This window comes from Saccopteryx leptura, chromosome 2 (assembly GCF_036850995.1).
Source record: "Saccopteryx leptura isolate mSacLep1 chromosome 2, mSacLep1_pri_phased_curated, whole genome shotgun sequence".
In the NCBI taxonomy this organism is placed as follows: Eukaryota; Metazoa; Chordata; class Mammalia; order Chiroptera; family Emballonuridae; genus Saccopteryx; species Saccopteryx leptura.
In genome coordinates this window covers 231,666,192-231,685,518 of record NC_089504.1, presented here as the reverse complement: position 1 = coordinate 231,685,518, position 19,327 = coordinate 231,666,192, and the positions used below count along the sequence as shown (strand labels likewise).

At 41.9% G+C, this 19,327-nt stretch overlaps 1 protein-coding gene across 3 annotated transcripts in view; it reads left to right on the top strand.

Moving 5' to 3' along the window:
* Positions 1 to 19,327, top strand: part of HORMAD2 (HORMA domain containing 2) — an 88,514-nt gene that overhangs the window by 13,236 nt on the left and 55,951 nt on the right. For all 3 annotated transcript variants that reach the window (XM_066370536.1, XM_066370535.1, XM_066370533.1), the window contains exons 3-5: positions 3,841 to 3,982; positions 12,861 to 12,924; positions 15,268 to 15,304. In XM_066370536.1, coding sequence (XP_066226633.1) covers positions 3,841 to 3,982; positions 12,861 to 12,924; positions 15,268 to 15,304 — 243 coding nt within the window. The remainder of the gene's footprint in view (positions 1 to 3,840; positions 3,983 to 12,860; positions 12,925 to 15,267; positions 15,305 to 19,327) is intronic.

The window sequence follows — 19,327 nt, the reverse complement described above, 5'->3', positions numbered from 1 at the left end:
AACTGAATATAATCTGGTTTGACAAAAGGGATGAACTGGTAATTCATTGCCACTATTTAGTGTACCAAAGAAGCAAGTTTATATAGCAAAATCATGTCTAGAATTCTAGAACCATATCTAGATATTAAAAAGCTTTTGGGGAGTTCTTTTCGATCTAAAGTCATATTTAAGTAACAGAATTATTAAAACTTCAATAGTTGCCCTGGCTGGGTGGCTCAGCTGGTAAAGTGTCTACCAGGCATGTTAGAGGTCATGCGTTCCTCCACATTCTCCCCCCCCCCCCCCCAGTCAGGGCTCCTATGAGAATCAGTCAGTGAGTGCACAAATAAATGGAACAACTAAGTAAAACAGTGAGTTGATGCTTCTCTTTCTCTCTCCCTCCCTCCTCTTTTCCTCCCTCTCTCAAATCAATGGGGGGGGGGGGGGACTTCAATAGTTGATGTTCAGTAGAGTAAAAGACCCTAATTTGAGTAAGGTAATCAAAAACTTACTATCCTGACTTCTAACAACATAAATTAGTTTCACCTGCTTTTGTACTTGAAATAAATGAAACCATAGAGTAGTATTTATGTGTATGTGGTTTATATTGCTCAACTTTATGTGTGAGAGTCATCTATATTATTAAGTATAGTTGTAGATCATTCTCATTGTTGAATAGTATTTAATTGTGGAAATATACCACAATTTGTGTATCTGTTCTCTTTTTGATAGACATTTGGGTAGTTTCCAGTTTGAGACTATTGTGAATAGTGCTGTTGTGGACATTCTGTTGGTGAGAATATACACACATATCTGTTAAGTGTATACCTATGAGTGGAATAGGGGTCATAAGATATGTGTAGTATATTTAGCTTTAATAGATACCATTAAGCAATTTTCCAAAGAAGTTGTACTCATTTACACTCCTACAAGCAGTGTTTAAAAGCTTTGATTGATCCATATCCTTGTCAACATATGGTATTTTTTTTATTTAAAAATTTTTTTAGCCATTTTGGTGGATGTGTAGAGTTATCTTACACATCTTTTAATTTGAACTTTGAGCAGTTTTTCATTGTTTATTGGCCATTTGTATATTCTCTTTGTGAAGAGTCTGTTCAAGTCTTTAGCCCATTTTCCTTTTCCATTGTATGTCTTTTTCTTTGTGAATTTTAGGTGTTCTTTATACATTCTGGATATGAGTCCTTTGTCAGACATATATGTTAGACCAGTGGTAGTCAACCTGGTCCCTACCGCCCACTAGTGGGTGTTCTAGCTTTCATGGTGGGCAATAGCGGAGCAACCAAAGTATAAATAAAAAGATAGATTTAACTATAATAAGTTGTTTTATAAAGATTTATTCTGCCAAATTTAGTGAAAATCTGACATAAAGTACTTGGTAAGTAATTATTATTATATGCTTTAACTTGCTGTAACTCTGCTTTATAAATTTTATAAAGTAAAGTTACTTCCCTACTTTATAAATCAACATTACTGTGGAACTGGTGGGCGGTTAGAAAATTTTACTACTAACAGAGATACAAAAGTGGGCAGTAGGTATAAAAAGGTTGACTACCCCTGTGTTAGACTATTTTCTCCTACTCTTGAATTGTCTCTTTGCTCTTAAAAGTGTATTTTTTTTCTAATTTTATTTTATTTTATTTATTTATTTTTTTACAGAGACAGAGAGAGGGATAGACAGGGACAGACAGTCAGGAACGGAGAGATGAAAAGCATCAATCATTAGTTTTTCGTTGCGCGTTGCAACACCTTAATTATTCATTGATGGCTTTCTCATACGTGCCTTGACCACGGGCCTTCAGCAGACCGAGTAACCCCTTGCTCGAGCCAGCGGCCTTGGGCTCAAGCTGGTGAGCTTTTGCTCAAACCAGGTGAGCCCTCGCTCAAGCTGGCGACCTTGGGGTCTCGAACCTGGGTCTTCCGCATCCCAGTCCGACGCTCTATCCACTGCACCACCGCCCAGTCAGGCCTTAATAGTGTATTAATGAACATAAGTTCTTTAGTTTAATGTAGTCTAATTTATCACTATTTAGGAAATACTTTAAAATTACAATGTATTGACACCAGCTGGAGTTCATGAGACATTTTGTGCTTGGATTAAAGAAGAAAGCAAAAAAGCAGCCTCATAAACTAATTAACTGTGACAAAAACGATCACATTTTAATTTCTATGTTAATACATGTATACAATAAACATTGGTATGACAAACATGTTGAAATAACTCAAGATACAAATTAAATTATCAGCAGATAGTCTGTATGCAAAATGGCTGTTAGTTGGTAGACACTCCTTACATACTAAAATAAAATTCACTTATCTGTCATTTTCTTATGTCATTCCAGATATGGCACACTATTTATTAAGGGAGACTGTACATACTATCAAATTATTTAAGACTGACTGTATAAATTGTTTAATATGTTATACACATACATATATATATGTATATGTATATACATATATATATAAACTTTAGAAGAAAACTATTGTTAGCATTGATTTTTATAGAACACTATGTGACATTTTACAGAACTTTACTATTCTGCAGAACTCTAGATTAAGCAAAGCACAAAGATGTGGAAATACATGATAGTAGAATAGTAGGTGAATAGTATTTCCACAGGGCTAGAGAGTAGGGTACATAGGAGAGGATAAGGTAGCAGAGACAGGGGGAGGTGGGTAGGAACGAGGCAGGAGAGTTAGGCAAGGATAAGATTTAGATAGTTCTCAAATGCCACACTAAGGTACTTGAACTCTATCCTGTGTAAACACTGTGAGTGTCATGATAAGATTTGTAGTCTTTAAAGTTAATGATGACAATATGAAGGACAGAATGAATGAAAGGAACTGTTGGCAGGGAGATCAGGGGCTACTGCAGTAATAAAGGGGAGAAGTGACTATGTCCTGAGCCAAGACAGTGCCAGTGAGAAGGGAAAGGAGAAAACAGATTTGAGAACTCTTTTAGAGAAAAACTAATAGAATTTAGTGATTGGATATGGGATATGAAGGCAAAAGAGAAGCCAAAAATGATTCTATTTCTAGCCTGGATGACTATAGTGATGCTGATTCATTTGTCTGAGAATGAATCTTGAGATCAGGTTTTAGTTAGGGGTAACAGAGATAAACTGAGTATGAGGGGTCTATAAAGTGCGTTGGGTACAGATGTTCAGAAAATAGAAATATAGATGTGGGGCTCAGAACAGAAATGAGGACTCAGTCATCTCTGTATAGGCTATGGCTGACAGCTAGTCCTAGCCTATACTGATGAGGTTACCCAAGAAGACAGAGCTATGAAGAAAGTAAAGGAGTGAAGACAGAATCCTGGGATGGAACCAGCATTTAAAGGGCAGAAAAAATGGAAAAAATAGAGATTTAAATATATATTGAGGAATAGGTGAAAAATCAAAAGAAAACAATTTTATGGCAGCTGAGAGAGAAGAGGGAGTGTGTAGGCAAAAGTGTCAAGCACTGCAGAGAAATTACATAGCATGAGGACTAAGAAGAGGTCAATGAATGGATGTGCTTGGTGACTTAAGAGAACAGTATACAATGGATGGGATGAAAGACATTGTGGGGGGAGAAAGGTAAAGAGAGAGAGAGAGAAGAGAGAAGCATCAACTTGTTCTATTTAGTTGTTCCACTTAGTTGTACACTCATTGGTTGTCCTGACTGGGAATTCAACCCACAACCTTGGCATGCCAGGACTATGCTCTATCCACTTAGCCACCTAGCCAGGGCCCAGATTCAAAGTCTTGAAAAATCTTTCCATTATATTTGTGGTAATAGTGTGATGGACTGACTATATTAAAGAATACTAATCTTTTTCGTCTTTATTTTTTCCAGGAAACAGTTTTCCCATCCCATATTACTAATAAGCACGAGTCATTGATAATGGTGAAGAAACTTTTTGCAACTTCTATTTCATGTATAACATATTTAAGGGGCCTGTTTCCAGAGAGCTCTTATGGAGAACGCCATTTGGATGGTAAAGTTTAACTAAATGGTACTTTGACTGTTGTAGCCCTTTCCTCTATTTGGAAAAATGCTCAGTTGGTTAGAGCATTGTCCTAATATACCAAGGTTGTAGGTTCAAACCTGTGGGTCAAATAAGTTTGCAAATATGATATATATTTCCTTTAATTTCTGAGAGTGTGCTAATTCCAAGTCATTAGCCTGTTTTTCAAGAACAATTTGCTAATTTGTTTTCCATTTTAATTTCATTTTGTTTAGTGGTTTTACTTATAGGAGCCATTAGTTTTTGGCTAGATACCAAATGACAGACTGAGGAGAAAAGAAATCTGTGTGGACTAGCCCAATAATTCTAAACTATATCTATATAAACAACAGCCAGAGCAAAATCTATTTGGATGTTATGGATTTACATTACTACTATTTTGTTCCTCAACTGAATTTGTTCTTTGAGTTATATTTTGGCATTGAGCAAGTTTAACAAAGCCAGGATCAAAAACTCTTTTTTTCTATTAATATATATATAAATATGTTAGGAAAATGCATACTCATGCCAAATCCATTTGTTGATTAGCATGGATATTTAGACAATTATTATTTTAATCAGGTTTAGTCTTTTCTCAATCGCCAGGTCCTCAGCTTTCCTCCCTTTTGTTTCTTATGTCCTTAAACTTATGATCTCATTTTCTTATATTACAAGCTGTTTCTGGCTCTTTTCTTTCTCTTGAATTAAAAAAATACACCTAGGACTCTCCAGTTTTTTTCAAAATTATTTAAATAGCTGGATTATGATAACAGTTCAGAAAATCTTGCTGACTTGTACTAAAGTGGAAATTATCATTTGAAAAATAAACAGAGAGAGCTACAAGTATCCTTGTAACATATTATTTTAAAAATCTAACTAATCTCAATCTCTCATAGCTGGCCTGGCTAGGTAGCTCAGTTGGTTAGAGCATTGTCCTGATACATCAAGGTTGCAGGTTCAAACCTGTGAGCCAAATAAGTTTGCAAATATGATATATATGTTTGCTTGCTTATACTTTGCATTGGGTATGGGGAACAGGCTGTAAGCAGGCAGGATCCTTATAGCCTAAGGTTTAGTTTTAAGACTAAGCCTTTCCCACCCTTTTAATTCTAAAATCTTCTCAACACTAAGCTTTTCCCCACAACCTTGACTGTTGGATGATGTGGGGTGGTGCAATCTTATGAGGAAATCCATTTATGCCTCAGAAAGTGACTTTGTATAAGAGACTTCCTTATTTGTATATTGGCTTAAAGATTTTGATTTCTACACTATAAAATGAGACAGACCAGGGGCTTGTTCTCAGGGCTCCTGAGATTAGCATTGTAGCAGAGAGGCAGCCAAGATGGCAGAATGCTAAAGGAGAAGCCAGTTTGTGCAGTTAGTGCAGAGAGAAGGAGATGGGGAACAGAGGTAAATAAGGCTGGTGACGTAGAAACCTTTGATTCTAGGAATACTCGGATAAGTCAGTGGCTTTGGGAGCCCTGAATGGAAAGGGAAGTGTTTTCCCACTGTGTGTATTTCTTGCCGGCCGGGTGCAAGCTAGGATTAAAGCTAATGACCCACCAGTTCTAGGCTCCATTGTTTCATTACCATCTGTCCGAATCAAATGCGAACCTGCACGGGCCAGGCGGCTGTGATGGTGGCTGTGGCTACTGGCCTTACAGAACCCTTGTCAGGACACATACAAGAATCAACTAATGAATGCATAAATAAGTGGAACAACAAATTGATGTTTTTTTCTCTCTCCCTTCCTTGCTTGCTGAATCAATAATAATTTTAAAAAAGATAGCAAAACAATATGAAATGGTGAAATGACTTATGCAAAGTCATACATGAATCAGTGATTGCTTTGTACTGATCTAAACCAAAACTCTCATAATACAATGTTCTATTTTTCCCTATGTCTATATAAGAATGTCTAAATCTGCAGAGAATTTTTATGCGTTTATTTGAACCAATTGACAACATACTGGGAAGCAAGATCTCAAATGCTTTGGAAAATAACAGATTTGCAGTTTCTTTTATATGTTTGTGTAAAGCCAGTAACTACGGCCACCATCACAGCCGCCTGGCCCATGCAAGTTCGCATTTGATTCGGACAGACAGTAATGAAACAACAGAGCCAAGAGCTGGTGGGCCATTAGCTTTAATCCTAGCTTGCACCTGGCGGGCAAGAAATACACACAGTGGGAAAACACTTCCTGTTGGGCAGATAAAATATATTATGCTCACTTTGGTTTTTTTGTTTCTTTTTTGTATTTCTCTGAAGTTGGAAACAGGGGAGGCAGTCAGACAGACTCCCGCATGTGCCCGACCGGGATCCACCTGGCATGCCCACCAGGGGGCGATACTCTACCCATCTTGGGGCATCGCTCTGCCACAATCAGAGCCATTCTAGCGCCTGAGGCAGAGGCCACAGAGCCATCCTCAGCGCCCGGGCAAACACTGCTCCAATGGAGCCTTGGCTGCGGGAGGGGAAGAGAGAGACAGAGAGGAAGGAGAGGGGGAGGGGTGGAAAAGCAGATGGGAGCTTCTCCTGTGTGCCCTGGCTGGGAATCGAACCCGGGACTCCCACACACCAGGCCGACGCTCTACCACTGAGCCTGTTATGCCAAATTCGAAGGGACCCAAAACATGAAAGACAGGGACAATGTCCATCGTTTACACATCAAAGCTTTATTGTCTAGCTTGGCCAAGCAGCGGCAGCTCCAACAGAAATCTGAGGGAAAGCGCGCTGGCCCTTTGTTCTACTTAGTTTTTATAGTTTTGTAAGTGGGAAGTACAGAAGCAAAAATTGTAATTAGGAGCCCTTTACCACTATTGGTTATAGTCATATGTCCTTTAACATGATAGAACCATGTTCAATTTGCAAGCTATACATCATTTTGGAGAAAACAAAATTTACAAGCCAACACAATGGTAGAAAGATGTCTCTTTACATATTAAAGGCATTCCTATATTATCTAGTGTTTATCTGCTATCTCTCTGTCCAGAGTCACGCACGCATTTACATAGGAGAGATAGTTTCAGTGGGGACAAATGCCTGCAAATGGCTCATTGCTATAAGAAAAGGTTTATTTTGGCTTTTCTCTCCCTGTACCTGGCTAGCCATTCACCCTTTTCCCCACAGGCATTGGTGGAATGCCTGGGAATCCATGTTTTTCTCCCCTTTGCATTTACAATACAATGCCAAGGGCCATCCTGGTCATGCCAATCACACAGTACAGAGACTACTCTCACAATTTCTCTGCACACCTTAACCCAAATTAATAAAATGTTCTCCAAGCCTCTTAAAATATTAATTCTGTAGTTTCTGGTACCTTACAACATCTGCGGATGAAGTGGCTCAGTGGCTCCTCAAGCCAACCGGCCAGGGCCAATACTCACTTTGTTAAAGATGGTGCTGCCCACGTGGAGGCCGTCACTCAGGTGATATTAATGTGTGTTGAGGGCGGACTGTGGGCAGGCAGGATTCTTGTAGCCTGGGGCTTGGTTTTGGGATTAAAGCCTTTCCCACCCTTTTTGATGTGGGGTGGTGCAATCCCATTATTCCCCAGATAAGTGACTTTGTATTAGAGACTTCCCTATTTTGTATATTGGATTAAAGGTTTTGATTTCTACTCTATAAAATGGGTGCAGAACGGGAACTTGCTCTCTTGGTTCCTGAGATTATCATTGGAGGAGAGAGCAGAGAGGAGAGCAGAGAGAGGCCACGTGGAGGAGGCCAGGAGAAGCAGCCAAGATGGCGGAGTGTTGAGTGAGAAGCCAGTTAGTGCAGAGCTTGTGCAGGGAGAAGGAAGGAGATGGGGAACAGAGGAGAATAAGTCTCGTGAGCTAGAAACCTTTGATTCTAGGAAACTCGGAAAAGTCAGTAGCTTTGTGAGCACTGAATGTGAGTGGGTTTTGGAGCCCAATGTGTGTTTTTACTTGCCCGCCGGGTGCAAGCTAGGATTAAAGATGATGGCTGTAAAGCCAGGAGCCAGGGTTACTATTACAGCCGCCTCCTGGCCCATGCAGGTTCGCATTGGATTCAGACAGTCGGTAAAGAAACAACGGAGCCACAAACTGGTGGGCCATAGTCTTTAATTCTAGCTTGCACCCGGCGGGCAAGTAAAAACACACATTGGGCTCCAAAACCCACTCACATTCAGTGCTCACAAAGCCACTGACTTATCCGACTTTCCTAGAATCAAAGGTTTCTAGCTCACCAGCCTTATTCTCCTCAGTTCCCCATCTCCTTCCTTATCCCAGATACAGACTCTGCACAAACTGGCATCTCACTCAGCACTCCGCCATCTTGGCTGCTTCTCCTGACCACATGGACTCTTTCTGCTCTCTGCTCTGCTCCCTCTGCTCTCTCATGCTAATCATCCCAGGAACCAAGAGAGCAAGCTCCCGTTCTGCTCCTATTTTATAGTGTAGAAATCCAAACCTTTAATCCAATATACAAAATAGGGAAGTCTCTAATACAAAGTCACTTCTCTGAGGCATGATTGGATTGTACCACCCCACATCAAGACGGGTGGGAAAGGCTTAATCCCAAAACCAAGCCCCAGGCTACAAGGATTCTGCCTGCCTTTAGCCTGCCCCCAACACATTAATATCACCTGGGCAACGGCCTCCACGTGGGCAGCGGTGCCATCTTTAACAAAGTGAGCATAATATATTTTATCCGCCCAACAATGGCCCACCAGTTTCTGGCTCCGTTGTTTCTTTGCTGACTGTCCGAATCTAATGCGAACCTGCATGGGCCAGGCGGCTGTGATAGTGGCCTTGGCCACTGGCTTTACACTTCCCTTTCCATTCAGGGCTTCCAAAGCCACTGACTTATCTGAGTATTCCTAAAATCCAAGGTTTCTACCTCACTAACCTTACCTCTGTCCCCATCTCCTTCTCTCTGCACTAACTCTGCACAAACTGGCTTCTCCTTCAGCACTCTGCCATCTTGGCTCCTTCTCCTCTCCTTCATGTGGCCTTTCTCTGCTCTCCAACAGCATGGGCTCCTCTGTCCCACTTTATAGTGTAGAAATCAAAACCTTTAATCCAATATACAAACAAGGAAGTCTCTGATACAAAATCACTTATCTGAGGCATAATGGGATTCCTCATGAGAGTGCGCCACCCCACATCATGCAACAGTCAAGGGTGGGAAAGGCTTAGTCTTAAAACTAACCCTTAAGCTATAACAACCCTGCCTGCTTACAGCTGTCCCTCACACCCAATGCAAACTATGTATAAGTGAGCAAACATATCTTTATTATATGCAGCTTAAGTGTCTGTCACCAATAGCTTATTGGTTGCTTGCATAACTGTTCTAGCCAATGGGGTGAAGTTGCCACGGCTGGACGCAAATTGAGCGGGTCAGGGGGAAGGTAAACATTTGTTTGCATTGGCAATCATCTGCTTTTGAAACAATTTAAGGCTGAATGCAAATTGAGCGTGTCAGGGGGAAGGTGAACATTTGTTTGCATTGGCAATCATCTGTTTTACATAAAAACTATGTCTTAACGTAATTTCTTTTAAGAATGCCTCCTAGAAAATACAGCACTGAAAAGGAGAGAAAAGGAGTTAAAGCTGCACAAAAACGGCTTTCTCGACAAAAAGAAACCACTGAGCAGAGAAAGACAAGGCTTGCTTCAGTTGCAGAGCAAATGTGTCTTTCTCGGCAAAATGAGACTGATGAGCATAGAGAAACAAGGCTTGCCTCAGATGCAAGACAAAAAAGCCTGTCTCAACAAAATGAGTCCCTTGAACAAAGGTAGGAGAGAAATGCAAAAAAAACGACAGAGTAATGCTGACCAAAATGCAAAAAGGATTAAAACAGTTTCAAATGGAGAAACTTTAATTTTTGAGCATTCCTCTGATGTAGAAGGGGGAAACCCCGTGGGGCACTAAGCAAAGGGGCGTCCTCGTCGCCTGCCCTGGGTAATTCAGTTTGAATTAGCAGACACCTTTGCACAAATCATTTTAATAACAATTTATAATATCTAGAACAGCGGTCATTTCATATGACTGCCGGGCTTTCTAGTATATCATATTTACAAACTTATTTGACCCACAGTTTGGAATTAAGGAGGGAACATAAGGAAGATTACATGAAGGTGAGAAAAAGCAAGGCAGGGAATTTCTATGATTGGATCACAGGATAGTTGACCACTCTTGAGAGTGGTTATGCCTTGAGAGGTCTGAAAAACAAATAGATTATTCTGGCATTTCAAAGATGTGTTAACCTAGATCAGTGGTAGTCAACCTGGTCCCTACTGCCCACTAGTGGGCATTCCAGCTTTCATGGTGAGCAGTAGCGGAGCAACCAAAGTATAAATAAAAAGATAGATTTAACTATAATAAGTTGTTTTATAAAGATTTATTCCACCAAACTTAACGAAAATCCAACATAAAGTACTTGGTAAGTAATTATTATTATATGCTTTAACTTGCTGTAACTCTGCTTTATAAATTTTATAAAGTAAAGATTACTTCCCTACTTTATAAATCACCATTACTGTGGAACTGGTGGGCGGTTAGAAAATTTTACTACTAACAGAGATACAAAAGTAGGCAGTAGGTATAAAAAGGTTGACTACCCCTGACCTAGATGCACAAGAACAATGAACAGGGTTTGCTTAAGGCAAAGATAAACCTTTTACTAAAGAAATTGGCCCTGGCCGGCTAGCTCAGTGGTAGAGCGTCGGCCTGGCGTGTGGAAGTCCTGGGTTTGATTCCTGGCCAGGGCACACAGGAGACGCGCCTATCTGCTTCTCCACCCTTCCCCCTCTCCTTCTCTATCTCTCTCTCTTCCCCTCCCGCAGCCAAGGCTTCATTGGAGCAAAGTTGGCCCGGGCACTGAGGATGGCTCCATGGCCTCTGCCTCAGGCGCTAGAATGGCTCTGGTCACAACAGAGCGACGCCCAGATGGGCAGAGCATCGCCCCCAGTTGGGCATGCTGAGTGGATCCTGGTTGGGTGCATGCAGGAGTCTGTCTCTTTGCCTCCCTGCTTCTCACTTTAGAAAAATAAAAAATAAAAAATAAAACAATACAAAAAAAAGAAATTGTATGCCTGGGATGTGACAACCCACCATGACCTGCCAGTTAGGAATTTATGATCAGATCACTTAATGAGGTTACTTCTTTTTTTTTTCTTTTTTACAGAGACAGAGAGAGAGAGAGAGTCAGAGAGAGGGATAGATAGGGACAGACAGACAGGAATGGAGAGAGATGAGAAATATCAATCATTAGTTTTTTGTTGTGACGCCTTAGTTGTTCATTGATTGCTTTCTCATATGTGCCTTGACCATGGGCCTTCAGCAAAGTAACCCCTTGCTCAAGCCAGAGACCTTGGGTCCAAGCTGGTGAGCTTTTGCTCAAACCAGATGAGCCCGCGCTCAAGCTGGTGACCTCGGGGTCTCGAACCAGGGTCTTCCACATCCCAGTCCAATGCTCTATTTACTGTGCCACTGCTTGGTCAGGCTGAGGTTACGTTTATTTTTATTTATTGATTGATTTTAGGGAAAAAAGAAGGGAGCGAGAGAGAGATCAATTGATTTGTTGCTCTACTTATTTATGCATTCATTGGTTGATTCTTGTATATGCCCTGACTGGGGATCAAACCCTCAACCTTGGCTTATTGGGACAGTGCTTTAACCAACTGAGGTACTCGGACAGCCAGGGCCCTATGAAGCTACTTTTTTTTTGAGTGTGCACAAATGAGAGAGAGAGAGAGGAAGAGAGAAGAAGAGAGATGAAAAGCATCAATTTGTAGTTGCATCACTTTAGTTCTTCAATGATTACTTCTCTTATGTGCCTTGAGGGGGGTACTCCAGCCAAGCCAGTGACCATGGGATCATGTCAGTGATCCCACACTCAAGCCAGTGACCCTGTGCTCAAGCTGGTGAGCCCATGCTCAAGCCAGATGAGCCCATTCAAGCTGGTGATGTCGGGGTTTCAAATCTGGGACCTTGGACCTGGCTGGTTGGCTCAGTGGTAGAGCATTGGCCCAGTGTGTGGAAGTCCTGGGTTCGATTCCTGGCCAGGGCACACAGGAGAAGCGCCCATCTGCTTCTCCACCCCCCCCCCCTCCTTTCACTCTGTCTCTCTCTTCCCCTCCCGTAGCCAAGGCTCTATTGGAGGAAAGTTGGCCCAGGCGCTGAGGAGGGCTCCATAGCCTCTACCTCAGGCGCAAGAATGGCTCCGGTTGCAGTGGAGCAATGCCCCAGATGGGCCAAGCATCGACCCCTGGTGGGCATGGCTGGTGGATCCTGGTGGGGCACATGCAGTAGTCTGTCTGTCTGCCGCCCCCAGCTTCTCACTTCTGAAAAATACAAAAACAAAACAAAACAAAACAAAAAACCCTTTGGACCTCAGTGTCCCATGTGGACCCTCTTATCTATTGCGCCACCATTCGTCAGGCCAAAGCTATTAAATTTCTAATTGTACTTTCTGCTACCTACTTGTGTGAGAGTTTTTGGCCTTACCATTAATAACCAAATAGAGAAACTGAGTGGATGTCAACGCAGTGCTTCGTCTCTCAGAAACAAAACTGCAGCCTCAGTCATCAAGTATTCTTGCAAAGAAGCAACAGCAGATTTTGCACTAGCTTGACTTGAATTAAATATTACTCTCTAGAAATTTCAGTTATATTCTGTTGAAAATATATTTTTTTGTCTGGTTCATCTGGTTATTTTAGAGAATTTTTATTTTGTAGTATTATAAATATAATAAATGATAATGCACAAAATACTGACAGTGTTTTTTATTTCTGCCTTAGTGGTTCCCAAAATAATTCTCCTATTTTCATCAGTCCCCAAGTGTAAAAAGGTTGAAAACTACTGATTTCATAAATGAAAATAGACTGTGTTTCTATTTTTGTAGACCTCAGTTTGAAAATCCTCCGAGAAGATAAAAAATGTCCTGGGTCACTGCATATTATCAAATGGTAAGTAAATGAACTTTTAAAAAAGTTGAACATTATTTTTATAATGGATGAAATTACCCATAAGACTTTATTTGGTAATATTATTTATTTAAAACAATATCTTTCTACCTATCTTTAAAAATCTTTTTCAACAAAAATTTTTTTTTATTATTTTTTGTATTTTTCTGAAGTTGGAAACGGGGAGGCAGACAGACTCCCTCATTTGCCCGACCGGGATCCACCCGGCATGCCCACCAGGGGGCGATGCTCTGCCCATCTGGGACATTGCTCTGCTGCAACCAGAGCCATTCTAGCGCCTGAGGCAGAGGCCATAGAGCCACCCCCTGCGCCCGGGCCAACTTTGCTCCAATGGAGCCCTGGCTGCGGGAGGGGAAGAGAGAGACAGAGAGGAAGGAGAGGGGGAGGGGTGGAGAAGCAGATGGGCGCTTCTCCTGTGTGCCCTGGCCAGGAATCGAACCCGGGACTCCTGCACACCAGGCCAACGCTCTACCACTGAGCCAACCGGCCAGGGCCTCAACAAATTTTTAACAATTATTTCGTTATTATTATTATTATTATTTGTAACAGAGACAGAGAGAGACAGATATGGACACACAGGCAGGAAGGAAGAGAGATGAGAAGCATCAATTCTTCGTTGTGGCACGTTAGTTGTTCATTGATTGCTTTCTCATATGTGCCTTGACAGGGGTGCTACAGCAGACCAAGTAACCCCTTGTTCAAGCCAGCGACCTTGGGCTCACGCTGGTGAGCCTTGCTCAAACGAGATGCGCTCAAGTCAGCGACCTTGGGGTTTTGAACCTGGGTCCTCCATGTCCCAGTCTGATACTCTATCCACTGCGCCACTGCCTGGTCAGGCTTTTTCAATATTTTAAAATGCTGATGTAGCGTTGTTTTAAATTTTTTTTTTTTGTATTTTTCTGAAGTTGGAAACTGGGAGGCAGTCAGACAGACTCCCGCATGCGCCCAACCGGCATCCACCTGGCACGCCCACCAGGGGGCGATGCTCTGCCCATCTGGGGCATTGCTCTGTTGCAACCAGAGCCATTCTAGCGCCTGAGGCAGAGGCCATGGAGCCATCCTCAGCACCTGGGCCATCTTTGCTCCAATGGAGCCTTGGCTGCGGGAGGGGAAGAGAGGGACAGGGAGGAAGGAGAGGGGGAGGGGTGGAGAAGAAGATGGGTGCTTCTCCTGTGTGCCCTGGCCAGGACTCAAACCTGGGACTCCCGCACGCCAGACCGACGCTCTACCACTGAGCCAACTAGCCAGGGCCAAATGTTTGTTTTTTTTTTGTTTTTTTGCATTTTTCTGAAGCTGGAAACAGGGAGAGACAGTCAGACAGACTCCCGCATGCGCCCGACCGGGATCCACCCGGTACGCCCACCAGGGGCGATGCTCTGCCCACCAGGGGGTGATGCTCTGCCCATCCTGGGCATCGCCATGTTGCGACCAGAGCCACTCTAGCGCCTGAGGCAGAGGCCACAGAGCCATTCCCCAGTGCCCGGGCCATCTTTGCTCCAATGGAGCCTTGGCTGCGGGAGGGGAAGAGAGAGACAGAGAGGAAGGCGTGGCGGAGGGGTGGAGAAACAAATGGGCGCTTCTCCTGTGTGCCCTGGCCGGGAATCGAACCCGGGTCCTCCGCACGCTAGGCGCCAAATATTGTTTTTGAAGTACATGGACTTGCATAAAGAAAGAAAAATACCAACCAATATTTGATTGCTCATCATTGGCATGTCAGTGTCCTAAACATTATGGAAACCAACAAGAAAAATAAGATATGATTCTGTAACTCAAAATTGCTTAAGATACTGGGAATTTTAAAAAATTGATTAAGGCCCTGGCCAGTTGGCTCAGTGGTAGAGTGTCGACCTGGTGTGCAGGAGTCCCGGGTTCGATTCCCGGCCAGGGCACACAGGAGAAGCACCCATCTGCTTCTCCACCCCTCTCCCTCTCCTTCCTCTCTGTCTCTCTCTTCCCCTCCTGCAGCGAAGGCTCCATTGGAGCAAAGTTGGCCCGGGCGCTGAGCATGGCTCTATGGCCTCTGCCTCAGATGCTAGAATGCATCTGATTGCAACAGAGCAATGCCCCAGATGGGCAGAGCATCGCCCCCTGGTGGGCATGCTGGGTGGATCCCGGTTGGGCGCATGCGGGGGTCTGTCTGACTACCTCCCCATTTCCAACCTTCAGAAAAATACAAAAAAAAAATTGATTAAATGGGAAAGATAAATGATTATCGATTTAATGTACTTCAAAGCAAAAAATGTAAACCAATTCTGTACTTGGATTTTTTTTTTTTTTGGCTTCACATCTAGTTTAAATTGACATCAAACATTTATTTCTTGACAGGATTCAAGGTTGTTTTGATGCTTTGGAAAAGAGATACGTAAGAATGTCTTAATATTTGCACCTATCTTTCATCCCTTAAAAAAAAGTGTAGCCTTTATTTTGTTATTGTGTTTTCAGGGTGAACCAGTGCCTACATTTGCATTCATGAACCAATTTCTTTTTATTTTATATCTTTGTTGTCCCATTGGTGTCTCGTTTATATCAATTAGAAATGAAACCCTCATTTTTCTCTGTTACATACTCATATCTCTTGACCACAGAATTTCCTCTGAAATCACTGGAAGAGATCCACAGGATATGGGAGAGGGGCGACAAGAATCTGGCATTTAGTACATCAAACATGTTCAAAATAGTGGCGATTCAATTTGCAGAGAGAGGCAAAAAATGGACTCGAATAATCCGTTTTTATTCTATGTTGGTTATTTTGTTAATTATGTTTGGTGCTTATATATAACCCATTCTCTCAAAATAGCTAGTATTGCCTGACCTGTGGTGGCGCAGTGGATAAAGCCTCGACTTGGAATGCTGAGGTTGCCGGTTCAAATCCCAAGGCTTGCCTGGTCAAGGCACATATGGGAGTTGATGCTTCCTGCTCCTCCCCACTTTCTCTCTCTCTCTCTCTCTCTCTCTCTCTCTCTCTCTCTCTCTCCTCTCTAAAAATGAATAAATAAATTAAAAAAAAAGCTAGTATTTTAGCTCAAAATTTTTAGAAAAGCAGCTTGAATTTTAAGTGAATCAGATCTTTCTTGCTGCCCAAGACCGCTATGAAGGGTGTAAAAATCAGAGGCTCTAGTCCCAGTTGAAGAGGCAAGATATATATAAATGAACTTTCCGCCACTGTTTCTCCCTCTTTTCTCCATCTGTATCTTTTTTTTCTTTTTATTTGTATCTTCTTCTTCCTCCTTTTCAATATCTTTCTTTCTTTTCTTATTTTTTTATTAAGTGAGAGGTGGGAGGCAGGGAGGCAGGGAGGCAGAGAGACAGACTCCCGTATGTGCCCCAACAGGGATCAACCCAGCAAGCCCATGAGGGGGCGATGCTCTGCCCATCTGGGCTGCTGCTCCGTTGCTTCAAAAGGAGCTATTTCAGTGCCTGAGGTGAAGCCATGGAACCATCCTTAGAGCCGGGGACCAAATTGCTCGAACCATTTGAGCCATGGTTGATGGGGAAAAAGAGAGAGAGAGAGAGAGAGAGAGAGAGAGAAAGAGAGAAAGAGAGAGAAAGAGAAGGGGTGGAGAAGCAGAGGGTTGCTTCTTCTGTGTGCCCTGATCGGGACTTGACTTCCACACGCCGGGCCAACACTCTACCACTAAGCAAACCAGCCAAGGTCCATATCTATTTCTTTAAGAAAATTTGGCCTGACCTGTGGTGTCACGTGGTAGAGCGTCAACATTGGATACTGAGGTCCCAAGTTTGAAACCCCTAAATCACCGACTTGATTGCAGGCTCACCAGCCTGGACACTGGGTCGCTGGCTTGAGCCCAAGATCACTGGCTTGAGCAAGGGGTCACTGGCTCGGCTGGTCAAGGCATGGATGAGAAGCAATCAATGAACAACTAAGGTACTGCAACTACCAGTTAATTCTTCTCATCTCTCGAAAGAAAGAAAGAGAGAGAGAGAAAGAGGGAAGGAGGGAGGGAGGGAGGGAGGGAGGGAGGGAGGGAGGGAAGGGAAGGGAAGGGGAGGGGAGGGGAGGGGAAAGGAAGGGAAGAGGAGGGGAGGGGAGGGGAGGGGAGGGGAGGGGAGGGGAGGGAAGGGAAGGGAGGGAAGGGAAGGGAAGGGAAGGGAAGGGAAGGGAAGGGAAGGGAAGGAAGGAAGGAAGGAAGGAAATTTGAAGTAAGTTTTACATTGGATTATTTAGTTGCACACATACATTTCCTTTTTCATTGAACAGTTATTTGTAATTTAATCAACACTGACCTGGGGAACTGAGGGATACAAAAATAAAACAGGTATAGGATTATGCACTTTAAGAGCTTATAGAGACCACGGCACAAGATAAATTATATTCATATGCATGGCTGATGACCAGTTATTACACACTGGCCCAGCTGTCCTTATTGTTAGACTACTCTGTATCAGGTGGTAAATAGCTGCTTCCTTGAGTCCCTGAATAACCTCCACCATGGCCTCATCCTCACCCCATCAGTTGCTCTTTTGGAATTGTCCTAGTTGGCTCCACAGTCTAGCAACTGAATGGTTAACAACTTGGCCAAGGGGAGCTTCCAGAAACCTAGCTCCATAACTAAGTTTGCATCCTTTCTGATTAGTCAGTACCTATGCCATATTGGGCTGTTAAATATTGATTTTTTTTCATATTATATTTTAACTATCACCTCTATCACAAGTATAAGTAACCATAATATTCATTAGAAATGATGCATGCCAGAGGAAAGACACAGGTTGTACACAGTGAAAGTATGGAAAAGGAGGGGTTATATCCAGTAAGGGGCAAGAAGGACATCTTTGGGAGAAAGTGACTTTTAAGCTTTGAAGTCCCTTTGTATTTGCATAGATGCAGAGGGGGAGAAGGTCATCACCAGCATACTGAATGGTACTCATTCATTCTCTTTCATCCATTCATTTAACAACACTCCCTTAGTGTCCATCATCTAGGGACAATACAATATAACTAAGACCTCGAGTTTTATAATTAGTCTTAAGTGAATCCCAGTTTTGCCACTTGTGGACATGAAAATTTCCAAACCTGTGGGAAAATTTTTTTTTTCAAACCTGTAGAAAATCTTTATAATATGCCCTGGCTGGTTAGGTCAGTCAGTTAGAGCATCCTCCTGAAACACCAAGGCTGCAGTTTCAATCCCCAGTCAGGGCATATATGAGAAGCAGCCAATAAGTGGAACAAAAAATGAATACTTCCTTCTCTCTCTCTCTCTTTCTCCCTTCCCCTGTCTCTCTAAAGATCATTTTAAAAAATTTTTATTTGATGCTCCTGAGAATAACTTTTGCAGTTTCTTTTATGCATTTGAGATTAAAGGGGGAACTAAGGAAGATTACATGAAGGTTTGAGAAAGCAAGATGGGGATTGGATTACAGGATAGTTAATGAGATTATGTGCTCTTTTAAGGATAGATGTTTCAAAGGTCTATTAATCCTAGATACTCAAAAACAATGGACAGGGCTTGCTTAAGGCAAAGATAAACCTTTTACTAAATAAGTTATATGCCTGGAGCATGACTATAAAATCGGGATAATAATAGAACCATAAATGAGTTAGTAATCTAAAGCAGTGGTTTTCAAATGTTAGCTTGCATCAGAATCACCTGGAGGATTTGTTAAAAGACACATTGCTAAGATCCACCCCAAAATCTTTGATGTGAAAATTTTCATTTCAAATTCGAGGTGATGCTGAGACTGGTGGTCTAGGGATCATACTTTGAGAACCATTTATTAAAATGTTTAGAAGAGTGACACATAATAAGCACTATGTAAGTGTTCTCTCTCTCTGTCTCCTCTGTCTATCTCCCCTTGTCCCTCCCTCCCTCATTCCTTCCTCCCTTGCCTATTCTGTGTCTGACATTGTGCCTGTACTGGATGAAATAAAAATGAGACAAACGTGATTCCGTCACTCAAGGAGGTCACACTCTAATAGTCACTTAAATCAGTAATTTAAACATTAAATGTACTAAAATAACAGTGTAGTATAAAAATAATATTTACCTAGTTTGAGGAGTTTGTTTTACTGAAATGACTACCTGTATAACTGAATCAGTCAAATTTACTATTTTTAGAGATTAAAAGACAACTCTTTAGATGGATGACTTAGGCTTTTAAGTAGGTAGTATTTATATTGTTTTTCAGTTGTTAGTATCTTACAACTTTTCCTAGGATGCTCTCATTTCTTAAAAAATGTTTTATTGAAGATGATGATTATTTTCAGTTAAATTTTGTGTGATTTTTAGTTTTCTTTGTACTATACAGGGTGGTACAAAAATAGATTTATAGTTCATAGGGAAAATAATACAATGATAATTTATTAATAATATAATAATACAATATTATTAATAATTTATTAATAATACAATAATTAATAAATATAATG